Here is a 25463-nt window from a genome sequence, read left to right as displayed (position 1 = left end):
TTAATCTCTCACCCCGACTAACATGACAGTCAATGACTCAGTTATTGTGTTTTGGAAAAAAATGTCTAATCTGGAATGATTTTTCAGGTTAGTCACTTTAATCTGGCAGATCCTCCTTAAAGATGTCTTATTCACACCAGATAGACCCACAAATGCTCTTGACTGAGCCTGGCACAAAAGACTAAACGGGAATTAAATATTACAACGTACACTTAAGTTGTACACATTTTAGCACTCAAGGGGGACTTCAAGTAATTATAAACATGTAAAAAAACACAATTTTAAAGCCTGGGTGTACTCAACATTGATCAGGCCCTAAAAACAATATGTAAAACATTGCCCAATAAAAAAAAATAAAAAAAACTTCCCACATAATGCTAAAACAAAAATCATCACAATTACAGTAAAACAAGAAGACAATACTTGGTGTTGCCATGTATCATTGGTGGGAGTCCCATCTATCCTAAGAACAGGGGCCCTCAAACCACTGATTCCCCTTCAGAGGAGGCGGACAGCAATACATCCAGGCTGAAATTGGAAACATGGCCGTATATGTCCATTGCGCTCCAGGTAAAGTCTATGAGAGTTACAAAAACTGAGGAGCATATTGATACGCTATGAGAAGTCTTTCGTGGGAGATTCACTTGGTCTGTTCTACATATTATCCAATAGAGGTATGGATAAATATTACTCTTTTGGAGGACTACTTCACAAAGTTAACTCATGAATGGCTTTAAATGGAATAAGCTATTAAGAAAAGCCCAAAAGTGCCCCCCACAAGTATCGGTCACAGGGCTGCAAGACAGTCTTCCATACAAACACGTTGCCATGGTCAAACCTTCCAACTTTTCAGAAGACCTCGAATGGTCAAAAGACTGCTAAGTACTGTTAAGGATCTTGATTTTAAAAGGAGCTGGATATGGTCAAACTCCCACCTTATGGGTCCATAATTAGCATCTTCAAGGGTCCAAAACAACGAACCATATATAAAACATCGAAAATCAATGTGTTACAAAGCTTACCTTCAGAACTGAGACATAAGGATCTCCATCCTGCCCATATTTACTTCCATTAATTTCCACATGCTTAAGCCACTGAATGTGAGGCTGGGCATCGCTGTAAACCTTGCAGTGAAATTCCACATCGCTCCCAACTACAACTGTCTTATTGGCAGGTAACCCGGCCTGGAGTATAGGTCGGTGAGAAGATCGCTCTAAAACCAGAAAATGGATCATTACAATGATGAGTGTGTACAGCACCAACAGAATCTACACTTTATACAAAGCACAGGTCTCCCACGCAATACTAAGTAAAATAACAAAACAAGATTTATAAAGTAGTTTGGCCAATACTTTTGGCAGGCCTCTTTACCTTTCATTGGATCTACATGAAAGACTCTCGTCAATGTTGTTATACGTGAGAATTGGAGACCTCCAAAGCCCTGTTCTTCAGAGGAGACATTGTAGGTTGTGAAAGTTGTGTACAAACATCTCTGAAGAACCTGTGTGCTGGTCCAAGTGAGCTGCCAACAACTTAGCTATGCCCTGCTGGCCTGGTACTGCTAGTGGCTCTCTATTATATATTTGCCAAAAACACAATTTCCCTCTTCAGCCTTTGCAGAAAGTACATAAACAACACAACAAACAAACTGGGAATTGTAAGGTCCGTACACGTAGACAGACGTTCTTCAACAAGAAGGGTCATGCACAAAGACTTCTTAGTAAGTCTTATGCATATGTATGAGGAGTTTGTGAAATAAGACCTCATTATGAATAATGGTGCAGACTGCACCCAAATCATTCCCAAGATCGGTGCAGATTCCAGAGGCCTGACCCTCAGCACAGTGATAGATAAGTAATCTCTTCAGAGATGGCCTATTGAAATCTTAAGACTTACCTAGCACATCCAACTGAAAGGTCTGTCGAATAGTCCCATACTTATTCTCCACCACACAAGTATAGTTGCCTTTATCGGATGGGACCACGGTCTCCATGACCAAGCTCCATTGCAGATGACGAAGCTGAAATAAAATCCAATAAGAAAAACCAAATAAGAAGGGTCAGAAAAGCAGAAGTAAAAACTATAGAACCCTATATCATTGGATGCTATGATTGTTAATGTGGGTAACGCTGGTCTTAGACATTAGATATTTGCCCATTCATGGGGTTTTAAGACCCCCATACACCTAGGGAAAAAAGTTGGCCAAATTAGTGGAATTCTTAAATGCTCATTGACAATGCATGAATATGTAGGGACCAAGACCTAAAAACCAGTTGACACCTTTTTTTGACCTTATTTTGTTGTTGTGCAACAATATAAGGTGGCCATAGACATTAGATTTGTTAGGTGCTAGAGACAGTTGGTGGGCTCTTACCATTAATTTAAAGGATATAGTGGTGGGTATGGTATATTCTTGGCATATCCTGCCAAAATTGGCGAGAAATTTTGTATGAGAGCACAGTAATAAATTTTACATTTCTAAATTTTTTACCAAATCTAGAATTTAAAGGTCAACAATGAAAGCCTATTCTACTGAAAAGGTCCAAAACAGAGATATTGCTAACTTTTCACTAATCAGCACGGACCTCGAAAAAGTTCTGACTTTTTCCCGACAGTCAATGTATAGCTGGAATTGTCCAGAGTTTATTTCTCTCCCACCCCCCCTCCGCTTCTCTATGGAGACAGTTCTCGGCACACTCTGTAAGTGGTAAAGGCTACAAACAGGAGTCTGGGAAAAGATAATCCATCTCTTTTTCAGGGTCATTTAGTGTACGCAGACTTACCATAACAGAGATTCCTGGGAGGATTTAGATATTAAAGCTCTTTGTGAAATCTCTGATATAAAGTCATATGAAATTCTTGCGTAAGGTGATCACATACACTGGGAGGGGGAAAGGAGCCATAAGGTCTTCCCAACCCCAAACAGGCAAGAGGTGATAATACCATCATGGAGCTGGGGTAACTAGCCTATTGATTCTAGCTGAAGTTACCTTAATGCTATTCAATACTTAGGAGTAGAACATTACTACAAGATGGCTTAAAGCCTTTATTACATGTGTGGGTCCCACATGGGCAAATGACTAGGGGCCTGGAATTCCCTATTGACTCAAATCTCCATCCTGTACCCCACTGCATACATCTTTGGGTATTTGAGGAAGGCTGTTGTACTACTTCTGAAACTCAAAAAATATGATGTATATGCAACATAGCGGCTCAAATTAAAGGAGTCATGTTGGAAACCAGACATGTCAGTGGAAATTTTCCATTGACGTGTATTAGAGACACATGTTATACAGCTGCACCCTAGTCAAGAACATTCAGCCTTTACAAGTTGTGTTTGATGGAGACGTGTTTATATGTGAAAGGCTCCAATGCTCAGATTTCATGTTGTACTCCCGAAATAAAGATTGTATCAGGCAGGGGGCTTGTGTCTGGAGCCTGCCTATAACGCTAGCGAATCAGTCTACTGGTGTCCAAAACTATCAGGGGGGGGGGGGGGGGACATTAGAGGTAGCGTTCTCTACTGCTAAATTCAAACATGGATATAATAAAGATGTCCAGGGTGTTAAATGTTGGTTGTAGGCAAAAATTTCCTTCATACCCTTCTGGCAGAGCATATAATCTCCAATCATGTTTTGAGGCCCTTTAAAAAAGTCAAACATTGCTTTGAACAACAGCAACTACCAGCAGATGGCAGTGTAGAGCAAGTTATTTTCCTCTTAGAGGAGATCTGATTTGCATACTCTTTTTCCCATGAACCATTGCATGACTTTTAAGACTCCAAATGCCAGTTTGGTGGTCTCCTCAAGGAGACACACTTCCCCCAAAAAATAATAATAAGCCTCATCAGTCTGGGAAGAGGTGACTGAGGTGTCCTTCAAAGGGATATTTAACAAAATCCACAAAAAATACCCACCCCCCTCCATGATCACATACAATGTTATTCCCCTACAAACTCCTGTTTTGAGAACATCCAGATACTGTTATATAAATGGATGACATTTTTTTTTTACATTTATTTGTATATACACACACACACACACACACACACACACACACACACTTTTTTATAACAAAAAATTATATATAAAAAATATGAATTTGGTAAATATAACACATTTTGGCTAGTTTTAATGCTTGGTCTGAAAGACCAATACCAGGTTAAACTACTTATTCTTGCCCTCTCTTTCACTCACAGATAGACACCGTCACAAAGGGCTTTGTTTCCACATTCCTTTTGCTTTCAAGAAGCAAACAGAAAACATTTCTATAACCACTGTCACTTATGCCCCCAGTCAGGGTACAGGTCACATGCCGGAGGTCAGACCCTCTGTGGCTGTGATGGCTGCCAGGCATACCTTTGACAAAGTATAAGCGTCTGTGCATGACTAGTACAACTAACAATTCTAGGGGGAGTTTGTAGTGAAACTGTAAGCAGCCGAGTGACACAAGAGAGACATAAAACATCACAATTTTGTGCATAATAAAATTAGGAAGGGAAAAGGGCACAAAAATATTCAAAAACTAAAAATGCATAAATAAAAAACAATTTAAAAGAATTTCATAGATAGTATTTTATTAGTTTTTTTGTTTTTTTAACATTATACATATATTGTTTTGTTTTCACTAATGAACATTCCCTCATAATTGTAAATATATATATATATATATATATATATATATATATATATATATATATATATATATATATATCTCTATAGGAATACCACTTCAAGGTAATAGAGTCACGGTGCAATACCGCACACAACCTGTGCACATGTGTGGCACTGTTTCTGGAAGAAAGCAGCAATGTTTTTATACCACTGTACATCCATTACATTTGGAATTTTTCTTTAAAGTGAACTTGTCATTTATAAAAAAAAAAAAATTTAGATCGGTTGGCGACTCCGTGCCGAGACCCCTTCCAAATAGGAGAACAAGCAAAAGAAGCATTCTTCACTCCCCAGCTCGTAGCGATCTCTATCAATTGCAGGAAAAGCAAACTAGTCTGATGCGTTTTAAATCAAAAGATTCTTAGTCATAGCCAATGGCACCTGAGGACATCACCCTGGATGAACCCTGACCCAGAAGTTTGCTCCCCTAAGGATAGCAGTGCAAGACGGGGACGGAAGTGAGCTACAGCGTTTTTCTCCTGGCTCATTCTTCTGATCGGTGGGGGTCTGAGCACTGAGACCCATACTTATCAGAACTTTTGACACGTCTCCGTGACATGTCAAAAGTTTTTCTAAATAACAAGGACACTTTAAATATTCTAGGGGTCATAAAGTGCTGGTATCCGATAGACCACATTTTTTTTTATATCTGCACGGCCAATTTTAACATTTTAGTTTGTTTTATACTTCCCTGCTCCTTTTGTTGTAATGCATTTCTCAGCTCCACTTCATGTGTACACAAGGGATTACGTGAAGTCTACTGGCACAGGATACAATGTAGCTACTTTCGTTATCACGTGTGTCATGTGGCCAGACTTTGACCTGAACATTCCAGGTTCGCCAGTTTTCCCATCTACAGTCACCTCACAAGGTGGCATGTGAATGAATTTTTGGCTTTGTAGAAAAATATCACAGTATAAGCCCGGATAAAATGCGCTCTCAGTGTGACCACAACACACCGCTAAAAGGAAAATGGCATAACAACTAGCTGAGCCAATATATACGACCTGAACAAAAAAAATCAAATTACAGAAATATATCCAAGTCAACAACCACAGGGGGATTTATATCCAGCTAGGAGATATACAGCCCATTAGTCTTCTAATGTTGACATTCGATACTGGCCAGACTGAATTTATGGTGTTGGCAGACAGAAAGTGCTTGGGCACTTTTATCAATATGGCCAACAAATAAAGACTGTGATAGTGCCCAAATATTGCCATTGAACACTCACCCAACGCTGCCATACAAATAGGTAACGTGAACGTGTTCTTTCTCTATAACTGGGCAAAAGTAATTAAGGCAAAGGACTCTTCCAATGGGAGCGCCTTTAGTAATCGGCCTTCAATGACTACTGAAAGATGTAGTCCTTGCTATTTAAACTTTTTGATGGCATCAGTAAAAAGGTTACTAACTCGTCTACAGGTCTTGGACTTAAGGTAGACCAGTTTTTGATGACAGTAACGCTTTAAAAGGGAATTCATTCCTTAAAATCAAGTTATCGTTTTCCCGCAGGATAGGGGACACAAAGCTTATAGGCACAACTGCTGGGACCCCTACTGATCACAATGGAGGATGTGGAATACCCCTTTAAAGTGCAAAACAGAAGAAATGTGGTCCCTTTCAGAAAGACTGCATCTATATTTGGATACCCCTCCCCATTAGGACAGAGTAATTGGAAAAATCAGATGCATGAAAGCAATTGCTACATACAACATGTCCAGAATGACTAGCGATTCTGGGGTTAAAGACCTACTGCAGCCAAAATTAACTTATTACCTATCCACAGGATAAGTTATTGTGGGGGGGTCCGATCGTAGAGGATTATGGGGAGGGTCCGACCACTGGGACCCTCGCGATCTCCAGAACGGGAACCTGCTCTGAGTGAGGAGCACGTGCAGAAGACAGCACTCGCTCCATTGATTTCTATGGGAGACCAGCACTCGGGCATCATTGATGCTCCCAAAGAAATGAATGGAGTACCAGCCATCTAGCAGTAGATGACACGCACTCCTCACTGAGCGAGACAGGGTCCCATTCCAAAGTTCGAGGAGAGGTCCGATAGGGGAAAATTTTATTGTAGATAGGGGATAACTTCATTTTGGCTGCAGGACCCCTTTAAGCCATGTAATGTATAAAGAGTATAGCATCCTATCATTAGGAAACATGCAGGACACCACACCACTTGACTGTGACTATTGTTCTAGAGGTAGAACGACATCATGTGCAACAGATTAGTGGAGCAAGTCAAATAGGGAAGATTTTTAGTGGTGTTAAGATTGGGATTGAAAAAAGGAGATTAGATATTAGAGGTTTAGGAAAACCATACGTCTGTCTACAAGGATTATTTACAGCCTAGTCCAAGGTCCATTGTCACCTGGAAGCAGGTACCAGCTGATATCAAAGCCTGAACAAGGTATTTGCATATTTCACATGATGACACTATTCTACATGCAAATCAGCAAAATGAGAAAATGATTGCGGTTAGCGGCAATGAAGCAATCTGTACACATAAATTTACCTTGATTCCTCCTATGCGATGTTCCCTTCTGAATTCTTTGCCATTTTTCAGCCAGTAGATGTTTGGATGGGGTTTGCCAGCAGCAGCGCATCGGAACCGGACAGTGCTAGCAGCTGGAACTGCAAGAAGCCTCTTCTCCATTTTTTCTGGTTGGGTCCAGTATGGTGGCTCTGTGAAAAAGAGAATTTTTTTTTATTTATTTTTTATTTAAACTGATTTTTGATATGAATATGGGGTCAATATTCCAACATTTGAGGGTACTTCCTCTCTTAGGTCTTATGCTTTACTTTGATATCTCAAATTAAGTTGCAGGGTAAAACTTGGCTGTTTTCTTCAAAAAACAGTGTTGCATTGGGTATTGCAGCTCGCCGCCACACACTTTAATGTAGTTGAGCTATAATACCAGACACAACCCATAAACAGGAGTGGACCCATTTCTGGAAAAAAAGGTTTTTCTAATCCTGGACAACCCCTTTAAAAAGAATTGGTTGCCTACATAATTTCCATAGAACGGATACAGCCAGATGGTCTCTAATAAATCTCTGCCTGGATGCGGGGGCCTGTGGCTACCACACGCAGGAGGGAAGGGGTCAGTAAGTACTGTGTGCTAAAAAGGACTAAGTCAATAGAATAGGGGACTAACATGAGGACCCAATAATGCTGAATTACTAGAGCAATGATGCCTCTTAACCAGATTCTCATAAAGGACTAATATCCAGGCAGATATGCCTTTTATCGTGTGGGAACCTCTTTCATACATTTAGCAGGTCCAAAAAAAAGAGAGAGTGTCTAGTCCTGTAGCTCTGATTAGGAATAAGGCCCCTTTCACACTATACATTCATTAGTTTTAAAGATCCGTTATAATGTTCCGTAATGAAAACCCTGAAAACCCGCCGTTAAACGGCCATTACAAAATCCCATTATAGTCTATGGGATTTTTACTTTATCCATTTTAACCAGTCATAGCCCGTTATTAATAACGGACATTATTTTGTGACGGGAGAAAGTAACGGGAGAAATAGTGCATGCACTATTAACGGGCTATGACTGGTTAAAACGGATAATGTAATAATCCCATAGACTATAATGGGATTTTGTAACCGCCGATTTTCAGGGTTTTCATAACGGAACATTATAACGGATCTTTAAAATGGATGAATTAATAGTGTGAAAGGAATAATAATGTTTGCAAGGAGATAAGGTGGAACTTCTCCTGGTCCCCAATGGGTACCTTAGGGGCCATTTAGTGGGTGCCATTGAAGTCATTAGTTCCGTTCTGATACAACATAGTAAAAAAATGTATGTCATCTAAATGGTGACGTAATGAATTCCAAAGCTACGATCTCCCAAAGCACAAAAAAAAAAAAAGGACGTAAGTCAATGAAAAAGAAAAATGACAAAGCATTAGTGGAATAAAGCCGAGCGTATGCAAATGGTACAAATATTGACCTGCCAGCGTAATCTCACCTCCAGTATGTATACTCTTGGATTACAGCACTGAAGTGACACAACCCATACGCCTTATCATTAGTTTTTATTTACAGTGCAGCATTGACAAAGTCAACGCCTAAGGACAATATTGGCACAAGGCAGCTCGATTTTCAGATCGATAGCACGCAAGATGACAAATATTATAGTTTCGCCAGAACAATGAGGAATTTTTACTTAAACCTAAGGCCCAGCTATCTGTGAACATCCAAACATACAGGGAAGAGGGACCGGATGCCAGTGCTTATAGGTCTCACAGGGCACAGGAGACTAAGATAGGTATTGTGTGACTAGGGTTCCTTGGGACCACTTGGGGAAATGTTTAAGGGACTACTATCTAAACAGAAACTGTACCAAATATACCCACGAATTGCCCCAAGTGGCAAGTGATGGGCTCTATATGAGCTCCAAAAAAGGGCAGAGAGTGAACCCACCAGAGTAACCTTTGGTATTTGACAAGCCACTACAGCCCTACATATAGGGTGATTGTTTAAAGGGGTACTATGGTGGAAAACATTTTTTTTTTTTTTTTTTTTAAATCAACTGGTGACAGAAAGTTAAACAGATTTGTAAATTACTTCTATTTAAAAATCTTAACCCTTCCAGTACTTATGAGCTGCTGTATACTACAGAGGAAGTTCTTCTCTTTTTGAATTGCTTTTAAATCTGACCACAGTGCTCTCTGCTGACACCTCTGTCCATGTCAGGAACTGTCCAGAGCAGGAATGGTTTGCTATGGGGATTTGTTCCTACTCTGGACAGTTCCTGACATGGACAGAGGTGTTAGCAGAGAGCACCGTGGTCAGGCAGAAAAAAAAATGTCAAAAAGAAAAAGAACTTCCTCTGTAGTATACAACAGCTGATACGTACTGGAAGGATTAAGATTTTTAAAATAGAAGTAATTTACAAATCTGTATAACTTTCTGGAACCAGTTTATTTGAAAGGATTTTTTTTTTCCACCCGAGTACCCCTCTGGTGAAAAACTTTTATTTTTTTTATTTTATTTTATTTTTTAAATCAACTGGTGCCAGAAAGTTAAACAGATTTGTAAATTACTTCTTTTAAAAAAAATCTTAATCCTTCCTGTACTTATTAGCTGCTGAATACTACAGCGGAAATTATTTTCTTTTTGAAACACCGAGCTGTCTGCTGACATCACGAGCACAGTGCTCTCTGCTGACATCTCTGTCCATTTTAGGAACTGTCCAGAACAGCATATGTTCGCTATTGGGATTTCCTTTTACCCTGGACCGTTCCTAAAATAGAAGTAATTTACAAATCTGTTTAACTTTCTGGAATCAGAGTTATTCACCGGAGTACCCCTTTAAGGGTTGTCAAAAATGATCTAATGACAATAGTTATACATTGATAAGGTCACTGATCGACCACTTTAGACTATACTAGTGGCCTCAAAATGTGGCACTCAAGATGTTGCAAAACTTCAACTCCCAGCATGCCCGGACAGCCTGAGGCTGTCCGGGCATGCTGGGAGTTGAAGTTTTGCAACATCTTAAAAGGGGTATTCCAGGAAAAAAACTTTTTTCTTCTTTTTTATATGAACTGGCTCCAGAAAGTTAAACAGATTTGTAAATGACTTCTATTAAAAAAATCCCAATCCTTTCAATAATTATCAACTGCTGAAGTTGAGTTGTTGTTTTCTGTCTGGCAACAGTGCTCTCTGCTGACATCTCTGCTTGTCTCGGGAACTGCACAGTGTAGAAGAGGTTTGCTATGGGGATTTGCTTCTAAACTGGGCGGTTCCTGAGACACGTGTCATCAGAGAGCATTTAGACAGAAAAGAACAACTCAACTTCAGCAGTTCATAAGTACTGAAAGGATTAAGATTTTTTAATAGAAGTAATTTACAGATCTGTTTAACTTTCTGGAGCCAGTTCATCTATATATATATATAAAAAAAAGTTTTCCTGGATAACCCCTTTAAGTGCCACAGTTTAAGACCACTGGACTATACAAATGTTGGACTATAACCACTTGTGTGAAGCCCCGAATTCCAGATTTCCAGCTTAGGAATGCAGCCAGCAGTGATAACAATGGACGCTTTCCTTCAGATTGCTATGGTCAAGTATCAGGTATACGTCTACATGAGTGTCTGCTTTTTTTTGTGTTACATAAAATAGGTTACTTCCGTGAGCACCAACTGTAATAACATAATACCCGCTATAATAATACTATGCATGGTTCACGTACAGGTAACAATACACCTGACTATGGGTGTAGTTTAGTTGATAGCAACAGTATCAATGGATAAGACATTAAGTCCAAATCCAGTGCATATGCGAGCTGGGCAAGCTGCCATGTTCCCTTTTGCTTCAGAAAACAAGAGGCAGATCAAGATCTATGGCAGAAATGGCCGCAGAGAACTCGAAGTCTAAATATTTCGAAGGCACTTCACCACTTTGACATTCAATCTACACCATCTGTAAGCTCGAGGAGACACAGACACATTTGGACAACGTGTCCTATTATTTCAATGGTCCATTTTACTACCAATCATAATTCCATGACCCAATGTTTATATTGTTTTTATGCCATAAGTGTAACAGCGCCTCTTGTGGAGGGGGTAATCTGAAACATATTTACAACTAAAGTCAACATCCTAAGGAAGACCATACTACAGAAGAAAAACTTCTTATAGTAAGTCTTATACAACCAGACACTACCATCTCACATTTGTTTGACCATTGAGTTAACAGGCCAAAGGATCCAAGATTTGTAGTTTTATCTAACCTGAGATTTTGACCACTAAGGGCCAAAATCTCAGGATTAAAGGGGTACTCCGGTGGAAAACATCTTTTTAAAAATCAAGTGGTGCCAGAAAGTTACAGATTTGTAAATTACTTCTATTTAAAAATCTTAATCCTTCCAGTACTTATCTGCTGCTGTATGCTCCAGAGGAAGTTATTTTCTTTTTGAATTTCTTTTCTATCTGACCACAATGCTGACACCTCTGTCCATGTCAGGAACTGTCCAGAGCAGGAACAAATCCACATAGCAAAACCAATCCTGCTCTGGATAGTTCCTGAAATGGCCAGAGGTGTCAGCAGAGAGCACTATGGTCAGGTCTGTAACATACAGCAGCTGATAAGTACGGGAAGGATTAAGATTTTCTAATAGAAGTAATTTATAAATCTGTTTAACTTTCTGGCACCAGTTGATTTTAAGAAAAAGGTATTTCCCTGGAGTACCCCTTTAAGGGTTAAATCATAATTTTAGGTTGTATCAAAGGACACATGGCCAAAGAGCACATATACCATGAATCTATAGGGACTCCCGTGCTGCCATATAAGGCCTCCCATACAGCACCATATTATGGAGGTATTTGCCTTAAAAGTTCACTTAAAATGATGGAACATACCACATACAGTGGTCCCTGAACATACGATGGTAATTCGTTACAAACGACCCATCGTTTGTCGAATCCATCGTATGTTGAGGGATTCGTGCAGTGTAAAGTATAGGAAGTTATACTCACCTGTCCCCGCCACTCCGGACCGTGTCCTCACCGCTCCCGATGCTGTCCCGCTGCTCCGGTGTCTTCTTCGGGATCCTTAGACTTTTTCTGCATCTTCTCCGGTGTCCGGGCCTCACGTTCTGGTAACGTTATCACGTTGCGGCGCCGGGACGGCGTGTGCAGCGACGTAATAACGACACCGGAAAGAGAGGCCCGGACCCCGGAGAAGATGCAGAAAATGCCGGAGGATCGCAAAGTGGACCCGGAGCAGCGGGGATAGGTAAGTGAACCTGTCCGGGATGCTTAAACTGCTATCCGACAGTAGCTTAAGCATTTTGCGCTGTCAGATAGCAGTTAATGCGATGGCCCTGACATATAAAAGCATCGTATGTCGATTTGATCATATGTCAGGGCCATCGCATGTCGGGGGGGGGGGGGGGGTTACTTGTACTATGTATAAAATCAATAACCCATGCATATTCCATATAAAATCTAATGCATGCCAATGTACAGTATGGCTCAATATACTTCTACCAATGTTATAGCAGCCCTATATATATACATGGCAATTGGCATCAGTCTCATAAGGGATTTTTGCCTGCTTCTGCATCTACATAGTAGGGACACAATAGGGACACAGGTTAAACTTGATGGACTCTTGTCTTATTCCAGCCTTAAAGGAGAACTCCAGCAAAAATGTACTTATCCCCTATCCACAGTAGGGGGGATAAGTAGCTGACCGCTGGGACCACCCGCCATCTCCAGGAGTAGCGTGAGTCGTCTATCGGTAGATGGCATGGGCTCCATTCATTTCTATGGGAGCACCGATGATGTCTGAGTGCTGTACTCCGGTCTTTTTAGCGCTCCCATAGAAGAGAATTATCAATTCCTGTGTAGAGGAAACGTTGCTGAGTTGCCCATAGCAACCAATCAGATCGCTTCTTTCATTTTTGAAAAGGTCTCTAGAAAATGAAAGAAGCGATCTCATTGGTTGCTATGGGCAACTCATCTACTTTTCCTCTGGACAGGTTTTGAGAAGTCTCCCCCTATGTAATTATCTCAGGAGGTTGTACAGATCTGTAATTGAGGTAAATAACCATACACATTAGATTACAGGCCATCCATTTTTATTTTTTACAACTAATGTAGTACTAAATTGTGGGAAGAAACTATTTTTCAGCCAATAGTTGGATGAAAGATCTTTTTTTCAGAGTTTAAATTCACACGCGTTTTGGGAGCTGTATTTAGAGCCTCAGTCACAGATTGCATCATATTTGAACGGGTAGAATATCAACTTCTTCCCTTCAAAATAATCAAGACACCAGACACAAGCTGACTGACCCTACAATACGTCATCGGGGTCTGTCAGGCACCTCTGGTGTCAGTCATCTGACAGATCCGGCACTCCATTTAAATTTTTTATTTATTTTTGCTCCTATGACACAATAGAATAGCTAAATCATCAACACAATGGTGAACAAATACTATTACATATAACTCCATACAACTTACAGTCAAGCAATAATAGTTAACTTTTTTCAGGGGAAAAAAAAATAAAATTATACCTAAGCTAAACACATTATCTATTGTACATACAATACTAGAAGTTGGTTCAGAGCAGGAACAGTTATTGATGACGTCATCTGTTCCAGTACCTAGCACATAACTACCTTGAATTATCAATAATAAATCATTTTTATAATTCATTTCTATAATAAAAAAAGTATCAAAAGAAACGAATTACCATATATACTCGAGTATAAGCCGAGTTTTTCAGCACGATTTTTCATGCTGAAAATGCCCCCTTGGCTTATACTCGAGTGAACTCTCCGCCTGTCAATCCCTTCATCAGTGGTCTTCAACCTGCGGACCTATAGATGTTACAAAACTACAACTCCCAGCATGCCCGGACAGCCATCGGCTGTCCGGGCATGCTGGGAGTTGTAGTTTTGAAACATCTGGAGGTCCGCAGGTTGAAGACCACTGTGCGGGCCTTTGTCATCATCCAGACCCCCCCTTTAGTTTTCTACTCACCTCCCCTCGGTGGGAAGGAAGGGTGAGCTTGTCCGGGCCATCTATGCTGCAGGGACCATCCGGTGGGGAGGGGGTAGTCGTTCCGGGCTGCACATTTTCACCGGGAGGCCATCTTCTCCACTCCGGGCCGGCCCCGGACTAGTGACGTTGCCTTGACGACGACGCACAGGGACGTTCATGCGCAAGGACGTCTGCTGCGTCATTGTCAAGGCAACGTCACTAGTCCGGGGCCGGCCCGGAGCGAGTGGAGAAGAGCAGGCGGTGATGATGAAGGGGGGGGGGGGGTAATGACAGGGTGATGATGATGGGGTGATGATGACGGGGGTGAAAATGACAGGGTGATGATGACAGGGGTATTAATGACGGGGGTCTGGATGATGACAGGGGGGGGGGGGGATGATGTACTTCCTAGGCTTATAGTCGAGTCAATAACTTTTCCTGGGTTTTTGGGGTGAAATTAGGGGCCTCGGCTTATATTCAGGTCGGCTTATACTCGAGTATATACGGTAGTTGTGCAAACACTAAACAAGCACATAATAGGGATATACAGTACAATAAAAAAAGATAAATATATTATATATTCTGATGAAAAAGTATTGTAAGAAACTAATTAGATGTGCAAACAAAAAAAATATGGAATTATAATATAAAATATATATATAATATATTCTAATAGATACACTACGCACAACAAAGAAAGTATCAGATAAAATGACATCTCTGCAGTAGCCGAAATGAGATCAGCAGTTTTTTGGCCACCTTAAAACGCTCATCTATCTGAAAATAAACTCTAATAATGCCAATGGTAATAAGCAGATGTTTTGGCAGTGCGGCTCATTTTTTTCCCCCCAGCGATCCAGACAAGCAGCGACAGGCCAAAAGTGGGTCCCTGCTGAACCATTGCTAACTTTTTACAATTTGACTGCTACATTTAGAAAGTAATTGTCTGTCAACGCCAAGGAACACTGCCAACTCCGTCCACGTGAGACAAACTCGGCTCCGCAGAATGACAGTAATGGTTTTCTTTGTACTTGAATCACAGACTCGAGTTCCTTTACTTTATCTGTGAAAAACTGAAAATCACTGAGGACGGCGCTGAAAGCAGGTCTGGGATTAGCCTATGGCCCCTGGAAAAAGCCAGATTATCTACGGCACTGGGGTGGAGAAATGGATTTTAGGTCTCGAGAACCTGCGTGTACTTAGTTCTCAGCAATATTAAAGAGCTTTTGTAAGAAATCACAAAATTATGAAATAACCACCAAGACCCTTAAAACCTGCCATCTTTGTTTTGCTGTATAGTTCGGTAGAAATTCCATTGTTGGGTCTAGGGGAGCTGAATGACAATTCTTTTCGGGCTATAAGCAAGGAGGACCCAATGATACTTTTTGTAGTGAGGGAAACTCTTTAACACAATCCAATCTACTAAGAAATACTGATAAATAAAATGTCCACACAGTGTACAGATACACCTTTGTTGTTTTAGAAGTATTCCAAGCTGTTTGCCAAATACTTTGGGAGGCACTATGTAATTACATGTTAAGCCCCTCAGAATTTGGCAGCTACAATAGGACTCCATTACAGTTTTAATGCTTTGGTTGACTAGAATCCTATAATTATTGCCACCACTGAAGAACAGGTGGCTATCGTTGGTTCCAAAAAAAATGTAGGGTGCAAGAACTACGGCGGTCGAAGGAAACTGAAAACAACCACCTGAAAAAAAGTAGAGCTACAGCTTTAGATATTAATGGAGACTATGTGGAATGTGAAGCGGCTCGGAATTAGTACTCCGATGTCGGACATATTCGTACAGTTTGGAAGTCCTAGATACATTCAAGCTGTGATTGTTCTTGTCTTCTAAAACAACCCAGCCCTCAAGGTTTTTTCAGAAACGGCACCACTCTTGTCCTCAGTTTATCTGTGGTATTGCAGCACAGTACAACTGAAGCAGAGTTGTAATACCACACATAACCTAAAGACAGCTATGTAAAACCAAAGGTTTCCTCCAACATATCAACGGGATTCAGAGGCGCTGGACACACAAACTGAAGGGATCCCATGATGCAACGCGTTTCACAGTAAGACTGTTTCATCAAACATACTCCGGTATCTTTTTTTTACGTCTGTCTTAAAGACAGCTATTGCACTGTTTTTGGAAAAAAGCAGATAAGTTTTTTTTAATCCGCTTAAAAAATATTCCTAATAGCCTTGGCTACCAGGCTCCTGGGATTTATCCAACACTGAGGCAATATTTCTAAGAAACCAATATGTCTTACAATTTCTAAGAACTTGAGAAAAGAAGATTCAGTCGTTTTTCTTAGTTTTAGGGGAAAATAATTTTTTGTAGCGTAGTCAGCCTAGACCTAATTTAGAGACAAGACATGTCTCATATAGTAGAGTTACTGCACTTAAAATGACTTATCAGACTCTCCAAACTCCGTTCCAACCATCAAATCACCACTTAAATCCGCGTCTCCTCACTGGAAACAAAGTTTTATAGACCTCTGAAAAAGGGAATAAATTTTAATCTGTAATCTGAAACTTGTGAAAAGTTAAGTCTATATCAAGACAAACTGTAACCGATGAGGATTCTGGGCTCTGGTTCAATGTTAAATAAGCCGTAAATCACTTCATAGGTTTCCAATACATAGATTTTATTTTTATAAACCGCAGTGGAATATACCTTTAAGAAAGGACACAATATTACCGCAGAAAAAAAAAAAAAACGTATTCACACACTGCTGGAAGAAATTAGATATTTTTTTTTCCTCTGCTGTGACACTAAATACATGTTATCAATCACTTGAACTGCTGACCTACGGTCCTCTGTAATGGAGAAACGACTTCTGCGCTTCAGCCTCGGAACGTATTATAGATTTTTCTATTCTTAAATATTTTTCAGGCCTTTGGTTAAGCATAACTATAATATACTTACCTGTAAATATTATATATTAGGCTATTTGTTGGAAACATTTTTCCTTACGAATAAAAAAAAAAAACTGAAGGAAAAAAATAAATCGTACTACATTTTTGTAGGAGCAAAATTCTCTGCATTAGACCACAACACAGGGTTGTGGATGTCACAAGATAGGCTTCTATTTACGGTATATGCATGGTAGGACTGGCCCGTACTAAGTGATCTTCCATTGGGCCTCATATGTGGAATAGGCATCGGCTAAAAAAGGGTAGATGTCCACATAACCACATAATCGCCAAAAAAACTTGGCAATGATGTTATTGAATGCAGTAGTCATCATGGGGTCCTAGATTTAAGTCAGGATAACCTGCATGAAAACTTAAAGGGGTACTCCACCCCTAGACATCTTATCCCCTATCCAAGGAAAGATCGTGACGTCACGACTCCGCCCCGCCCCCTCAATGCAAGTCTATGGGAGGGGCATGCCAGCCGCCACGCCCCCTCCCATAGACTTGCATTGAGGGGGCGGGACGTGACGTCACATGGGGGCGGAGTCGTGACATCACGATCTTCCGTTCCCGTGGTCGGGAGCCAGAACCTCCAGCGCTGCCGGAAGCAGATACAGGTGGGTGCTGCATGCTACAGCCGTCACGCCCCCTCCCACAGACTTGCATTGAGGGGGCGGGGCGTGACGTCACATGGGGGCTGAGTGGTGACTTCACGATCTTCTGTTCCTGTGGTTGGGAGCCAGAACCTCCAGCGCTGCCGGAAGCAGATACAGGTGGGTGCTGCATGCTATATTGCGGGGGTCCCTTTGGATAGGGGATAAGATGTCTAGGGGTGGAGTACCCCTTTAAAAGCTCCTTGTCTGCATGGGTTTCCTCTGGGTTCTACAGTTTTCTGTACAGTATACATACTGATATAGACCTATTGGTCTAAGCACATGCGTGAGATAGACAAACTGGGCTGTGTGTGACAACCCCAAGGCAAAGTAACCGGCAATATTTTTTTTGCAATTTAAAAATTTTTTAGGGCCAATTTATATACTCAATCTTTATTTCGATAACACAGAAAGCAGCTGAGGTGAAGAAACCAGGTAGTAAAGATGATAATGCAAGAAGCTTTTCTGCATAAGTTGTAAAATGAGCATCTTCCAGTACAGACATTAACTGCACCTTAACAGAATGTTCAGAGCATTTGGCCGTAGCCATATCTGGCAGAAGCTTCGAATTATAAAAGCAGACAGTCCTTTTCCCGTCACTTAGAACAAACCAGGCTTGAAGTGCCTAGAAATTTTCATATACACTTGTGTTATTCCAAAAAGGACAGCACCCAAATAGGCTTAATGTCAGACTATGGCTTCCAAGACCACCACATATGATCAAAAACAGTGAGTCAACACCAATTTCAAAACATTATGGGGGACATTTAAAAGTTTTTGAATAAAAAAAATAAAAAATATGAAAACCTTAACATATAACAATTATTCCTGATAAGAATTTTCCTGAGTCAATGCTGTGGCCAGTGACTGGCTGAAGGGGCATTTGCTATAAGTTGGGTACATGTCTTTATTTACTCCTGCCATCTTGAACAATTATAGCAGGAGTAAATAAGAGAGAGTTTTAATCTGAGTACTTAAAGGGGTACTACCGTGCTGACAACTTATCCCCTATATAAAAGGATAGGGGATAAGTTGCCTGATCGCGCAGGGTCCTGCCGCTGGGGACCCCCGCGATCTCGCACGCAGCATCTCGCTCTCATCAGGCCCAGGAGCGAACATCCGCTCCGGGTCTGATGACGGGGTCGGTGATAGTGATGTCACAGCTCCGCCCCCCTGTGACATCACGCTTCGCCCCCTCAATGCAAGTCTATGGCAGGGGCGAGACAGCTGTCTCGCCCCCTGCCATAGACTTACATTGAGGGGGCGGAGCGTGACATCACGGCTCTGCCCCCTCAATGTAAGTCTCCAGCCCCGTGATCGGCAGTCATCAGACCCGGAGTGATGTTCGCTCCGGGGCCTGATGAGAGCGGGGTGTTGCGTGCAAGATCGCGGGGGTCCCCAGCGGCGGGACCCCGTGCGATCAAGCAACTTATCCCCTATCCTTTAGATAGGGGATAAGTTGTCAGCACAGTAGTACCCCTTTAAAGGAGTACTCTGCCACTAAACATCTTATCCCCTATCCAAAGGATAGAGGATAAGATGTCTGATCGTAGGGGTCCCGCTATTGGGGACCCCCACGATCTCTCCTGCAACACCCCCGTTTCTCAGCTGCACAGAGCTAGGATCGGGTGATGCAGGGTACGGAGTATCGTGACAACATGGATCCGCCCCCTCGTGACATAACACCCCGCTCTCTCAATGCAAGTCTATGGGAGGGGGCGTGACGGCCACCACGCCCATTCCCATAGACTTGCATTGAGAAGGTGGGGCATGACAGACTCCGATCAATCAAAACATTTGTTATGCCTTTAGAATATGTCAAATATTTTTTTCAAGTGACAGTGCCCATTAAAAATATTATTCTAGGTAGCTCACAATAACATTTATAGAATAAACTTATGCCATAGATAACATAACTTGTTGATCCGTGGGGGTCCGATTGCTGGAACAAAAACGAGAACCCCCCTATTCATTATGAGGAATTGGGACCTCCAGGGGACACAATGGTAGGACCCCCACAATCAGCTACTTATCCCCTATCTTGTGGATGGTAAAAAACTTTTAAGACTACCCTTTAAAAAAAATGGCAGAGTCTGGAAGAAAGCAGCCAGATTTTTTTTTTTTAAATGCATACATGACCTTTAATACTGAAAAAAGATCTCTAGGGATGTGGTTTAAGTAACTCTTCACATCACCTTTTAGAATCAAGAAGGGCAGGTAGGCCCCATTGCTGAGCGGCATACAACCCAGAGACTACTGACCAGCAACTGTACTAGACAAAATGTTCCGAAAACAGTTATTTTAAAATATTTCCAAAAAATTAAAAAGAAAATCCCAAAAATGCTGACCCATAACAATGTTTCACCTTACATCCAGCGTCTGCTTTATATTTCAGGTAAAAACTTGTCAGTAAAATTCAGTGAGTAAAACAAGAGGGGCCAGTGTAAGAGGCAGCCCACGGAATTCTTTTGGTTACTGCAGCAGAAAATGTTCAATTGTGTCAGATCAGGAGGTTCTTAGCAAATGAACGGTTCTCCAAAAACCACACGTCATCACTGATGGCAAGGACTGGCACCATCCAAGCCACAATTGCTGGCTGCCTCGCTCCGTAAGAGACGTGCTGGAATAAAAGTTATGACCAGAGATACGTGCCGGATTTTGTTTTAATAGTAAGTATCCAGCAAGGAATGCTTTTGCGAGATAAAATGTACAACTAAAAAAGTGATTTACAGTTCAAAAATATTTTGGTATGCCTTGACGGATGACTGCCAATCAAACCTTATGCTTAACCCTATCCATTCTGTGGTTTTTCTACCTATTTGTCTACCTTTTTTGCATGTTAAGCTGCCCATAGTTATGAACATTCTTAATTTTTGGAACGGTCAACCTACTATGATTCAGAGTTCAAGGGACTACTGGATCCTTTAAAAAGTTGGGTTTCTCCTAGCCCACACCATGGTTTCCCATTACCAAGCATGTTTGATGGACTCCAATCTAACAATATTATGCATGTTAATTGCTCCAAGAGCTCTTTTTGGAAAAAGGTTCATGTTGCTGCTTATTTTGCTACTTAAATTTGTGAACCTCTTTGTTGTGTCTTTATTTGCCTCAAAAGAAATTCTTATGGGCCCAGAATGAAAGAAGTGCTCTTTATGGCCAATTCCCAATGAGATGGACTAAAGACAATGAAGAGGTGCTATGTATGGCCAGTTCCCACTGATGTGGACTGCAGACAATAAAGAGGTGCTATGTATGGCCAGTTCCCACTGAGGTGGACACAAGACAATGAAGAGGTGCTATGTATGGCCAACACAAGACAATCAAGTGATCACTGCGGTGGGTCCTACCTTAAAAATTTCTCTGATAAGATAACCCAAATTGGCTTTTGAACATTATGAAATAATAAAATATGGGTGAGACAACCCCCAATAAGAGCTTTAATCGTAGCCAAGATATTTGCCACTCGACTTGCAAACACAAATTAGAAATGCCTAAGTTTTAGACACTTTTAAAAATTTTGGGGGAAATTCCTGTTATGGTCAATGATCTGTTTTTGGATACTGTGAACAGTTAATAAACAGAATTGGACATTGTGATCACCTTTCTATACATTTCCTCCATTAACAAGGAAACATCTCATAAAGCGCCACAATATAGTTTTCATCTGCTGAACCCACGAGCGCCGTCTTGTTGTGGGAATAACTTAAATTACACACAGATGATATTGTACATGGATCTGTGCCTGTGGATCTCAAGGGCTAGCAGAAGAAATATTTTGCTTTAAAAGCTGAATACATTACAACATCTGTGTATGATTTGTATGATATTCCCAGCCAAACCACCACAAGTCTGTAAATACAGGTAGAAAATCCAATGTCTTGTCGCGTCAGCCGGCATTCGCCGCGCTGCAAGAGGGAATTGTGCCATTACAAACATACACAAAAGGTACATGATATAAATGTATGTTTAATACAGTCATGGAAAGATATTTAGAATTGCTCAATGCCGCGAATATTCATTTTCCATTTTTGCACATAAAGGGGTACTCCGCCCCTAGACATCTTATCCCCTATCCAAAGGATAAGGGATAAGATGTCTGATCGCGGGTGTCCTTCCGTTTGGGACCCCCGCGATCTCGGCTGCGGCACCCCAGACATCCGATACACAGAGCAAACTTCATTCCGTGCCGGATGACTGGTGATGCGGGGGCGGAGGCTTGGGACACACTCGTGAGGTCACGGCCATGCCCCATCAATGCAAGACTATGGGAGGGGTGTGAAAGCCGGACACCCACGATAAGACATCTTATGAGTACCCCTTTAAAAGGGGAAAAAGTATTTTAGTGGTGTATCACCTAGATATACCATAAGAATCAGATGTCGAAGTCAAATAACTAAAGAGAAATCAGATGTCTGTCCCTTTTTGGTCATCCTCAAGTAAAGCAGACTAAGGAGCTATTTAAAAAATGACTTGTAGGAGTCTCAGCCCATAGACAGTCACGAATAAATTCCAAAGTGTCAAAAAGAAGCTTTAAGGAATCTACAGAATTTTTATTTGATTGTATTTTTTTTACTGATTAGAGTCAGATACGGAGACATTTTTTTTGTAATGCGTTTCTAGATTCTAATTGTTATTATTTTTTTTTTTTTTTTACATTATTATGGGGGCAGCCATCGTGCCTGAGCTGCTTTTAACAGCATTTAAAGATGATTTACAGCAGGCCCAATGGAAATCGGCAACAATTGACTAAGCTGTCCCATTTAGAAAAATGGGAAAGGGGTCTGAGCATGCTTCGTTAACTTTTGAGGTCAATATACAGGGAGAGAAAGGCTGATCTGTGAACAAAAAAGTTATGTGTACCTTTGTATCTATTCACTGTTGTCACCTTTCACTGTAATCCTATATGTAATGATAAGGAGGAGACTTTTAGGTAATGATCTCTACATAACCGGAAGGACCAGCTTAGTTTTAGGCTTAGTGGCAAGAATATAAACTGCAAGATTTAAGGATTATTTTAAAATATAGATAGCAAAATGGAAATCTAGAAAAAATTATTAACTGGGGGGTTATTCTTATGTGATAACCCTTTTAACCCCTTTGTAGATGTTATGGTAGATTGATCTTTTGGAAAATAGTGCAACTGTTGTTAAATCCTATTTATTACCTTCTAGCAAAAATAGCAGCTTTTCCCACAAATACATTTGCATGGCTCAAATGACAAACATGGTTAGATCACCCATCCTCATTATGTCAGAGGGGTAGTTTGATATGCTGTACAAGGAAAGGTGGATAAAAAAAAAAAAAAAAAAAATATAACAACAATAATAATAATAATAATGATGTAAAAATGTAACGTTACCTCTTTCCTCAGCTTCTTCATCATCATCTTCATCATCACCAGAAGACGGCATGTCTATGAGAAAGAAGGACAAGCAATTAAAAATAAATTTTAGGAAGAAATCAAAGTTATCAAAAACATTTTTAGAGAATGGTAGATATAAAAAACTTTTGATATGTTTTAAAGGATGCAAAACCAACAGGTTTTGAAATTGCTTTCATAAAAAAATAAAAAATAAAAATTCTGTATTTTATACTGATAAAACCAGTCAAAGAACTGCCCCCCCTCCGCCTCCTGGGATACATACTAGTCCTGCTGTGTCCACTTGTCATTACCTACGTCATGGACCCACTTCATGATAGACAGGTCTGCAGGTCTAAAGCTGCTGCCGCTTGTGTGCTCCTGTGGAAAGAAGGGGGTGAGGGGGAGGGGGGGGGGGCAGAAGCACACTACTATCGGCTCCCTTACTGTCTGCTGTGTGGAGAGAAGGGGGGAGGGACAGAAGCACACTACTATCGGCTCCCTTACTGTCTGCTGTGTGGAGAGAAGGGAGGGGGAATGGTCACAGTGAGGACCCGCCCCCTGCTGTAAATGAAAAGTACTTTCACTTTGCAATCACTCCAAGTAAATAAAGTGAATTCTAAGAGAAATATTGGGCATAGACACATAAAGATTACATGTAAATGATCAGGATGAGATACTGAGCAACATATAACATTTTTTTTTGGGTGATCTGACAGGTACACTTTAATGGTTTTGATCAATTCCTCTATACTGCCTGCAAGCCTATCAGCAATTCCCTGCCAGATTAATTGAAACCCATCAAGTTAAATAAGCACTTAAAGAGTACCTGTCATCATAAACCACCCCCTGCCTTTATTTTATTATTTGTTATTTTTCTGCCTTGATACTGCTCTGTATTTTCTGCTCAGATTCACAGACTGGAAAGGGGTGTTACCCAGCAGGCGTGACACAATTTGAACTTCCTCCCTCACTCTGCTACATGCAGCCCAGAGCAGTTCAGTGTGTGAGATGAGCTATGATTGGCTAAGGCTGCACACCTATGATTGGCAAAAGACAGCATTTCCTGATTTTGGAAGTCCAAAGTCTGTGCAAGAGATGGGGGGGGGGGGATGTGCTCTGGACAAGTAGGGAGACACCTAGTGGCAGCTTTTTTAAACAAAATAAAAACATAGAATTTTTTTTATTTACCATAAGAAGTGCAATAGCAAAAATGAGTTTTAATGAGAGTGTCTATTTAAATCTGCAGGCAGCAAGTTATAGGGAAGGAGGAGCTGAGCAGATTGATATATAATATTTTGGGGAAAGATTCAGTAGTAATTGCCATTTATTCTTCTGCTCATTCTGAGTTTAGAAGTCCAGTGAGTGGTCATAGTTCATCACCGATATCTACGCATGCTTATGTTGGACCGCCCATGTAGATCCCAGGTTAAGTGGATCTACATGATCAAAACACTATTTTTTATCAGTTTATACTTCATTCACAACTATTATCTTTTCATGTTTCGTGGTTTCCTATTACTTTAATGTAACTTGCCACCTGGAGAAATGGGGAATAATTTAGGGCAGGAAGTATGCACTAATAAGCCTAGTTGACTTTTTGACTAAGCTTCGCAGTTCCTAAAAAATGTTGCTATAAGTGTATGCTCACATCAGCATTGTAGAGCTCTGTTAGGGACCTTTGTTACAACCGCTGATAACGGGGCTGGGATGGAGGTGGAAACACCGGACACCAACGAAGCAGAGAGGTCCCATTCTCTTCGAATGGGGTTCATCGAGGCTCCGTTAGATGCCCGTTATTTTTCGTGATTTTAGTGGAGAAAAAAAACCTGACATGCAGGTTGTCATTTTAACAGAATCAACTAATGGAGCTCTGAACACATGTGAACATAGCCTAACTTGGCTACTTCTTGGACTCATTTTACAAGAGGATCAATTGGTTCTGGCTGACAAAAAAGAAGAAAATACTATACAGAAAAAGAACACAAAAAGGTAAGCATAGAAAAGCCATAAAAAACAACAAAGTTTTACTTTAATATTCTAACCACAGGTCCCATCCATTTTTTTTTTTTTTTTTTAAGTACAAGGATCTCACAGCTAACACAATGCAGCCTGCTAAAATATTCTGATATCTCTATAAAAGAAATAAGGCAGGAGCCTTGACAATGCCTGTTAGCAATTCCACAGAGCTTTGTGCCGGAGGGAATACAGTGTGAATATTTCCACTTAGAATTACTTCTCATTCCTATTACATAATGTATGACTGCTACTGCAGGGCTCCGGCATGAAAATGAAAACATTTTAGGCCATAAAAAGTAACTGCAGGTCACTTTTTTTCTG

The 25463-nt window shown here is 40.8% G+C and overlaps 1 protein-coding gene across 6 annotated transcripts in view; it reads right to left on the bottom strand.

The window, feature by feature from the left end:
- FGFR3 (fibroblast growth factor receptor 3) overlaps positions 1–25463 on the bottom strand; it is a 118733-nt gene that overhangs the window by 32079 nt on the left and 61191 nt on the right. For 5 of the 6 annotated variants that reach the window (XM_056554912.1, XM_056554916.1, XM_056554925.1 and 2 more), the window contains 4 exons: positions 23124–23177; positions 7195–7364; positions 1897–2020; positions 1023–1213 (listed from right to left, as the gene is read on the bottom strand). In XM_056554912.1, the coding sequence (XP_056410887.1) occupies positions 1023–1213; positions 1897–2020; positions 7195–7364; positions 23124–23177 (539 nt within the window). Of the gene's footprint in view, positions 1–1022; positions 1214–1896; positions 2021–7194; positions 7365–12895; positions 13004–23123; positions 23178–25463 lie in introns of those variants that run through there. The other variant, XM_056554930.1, reaches the window with a different exon arrangement.

Source organism: Hyla sarda, chromosome 1, assembly GCF_029499605.1.
Source record: "Hyla sarda isolate aHylSar1 chromosome 1, aHylSar1.hap1, whole genome shotgun sequence".
Classification (NCBI taxonomy): Eukaryota; Metazoa; Chordata; class Amphibia; order Anura; family Hylidae; genus Hyla; species Hyla sarda.
Note: the sequence above shows the minus strand (reverse complement) of the source record. Positions and strands in the feature narration are given on the sequence as shown.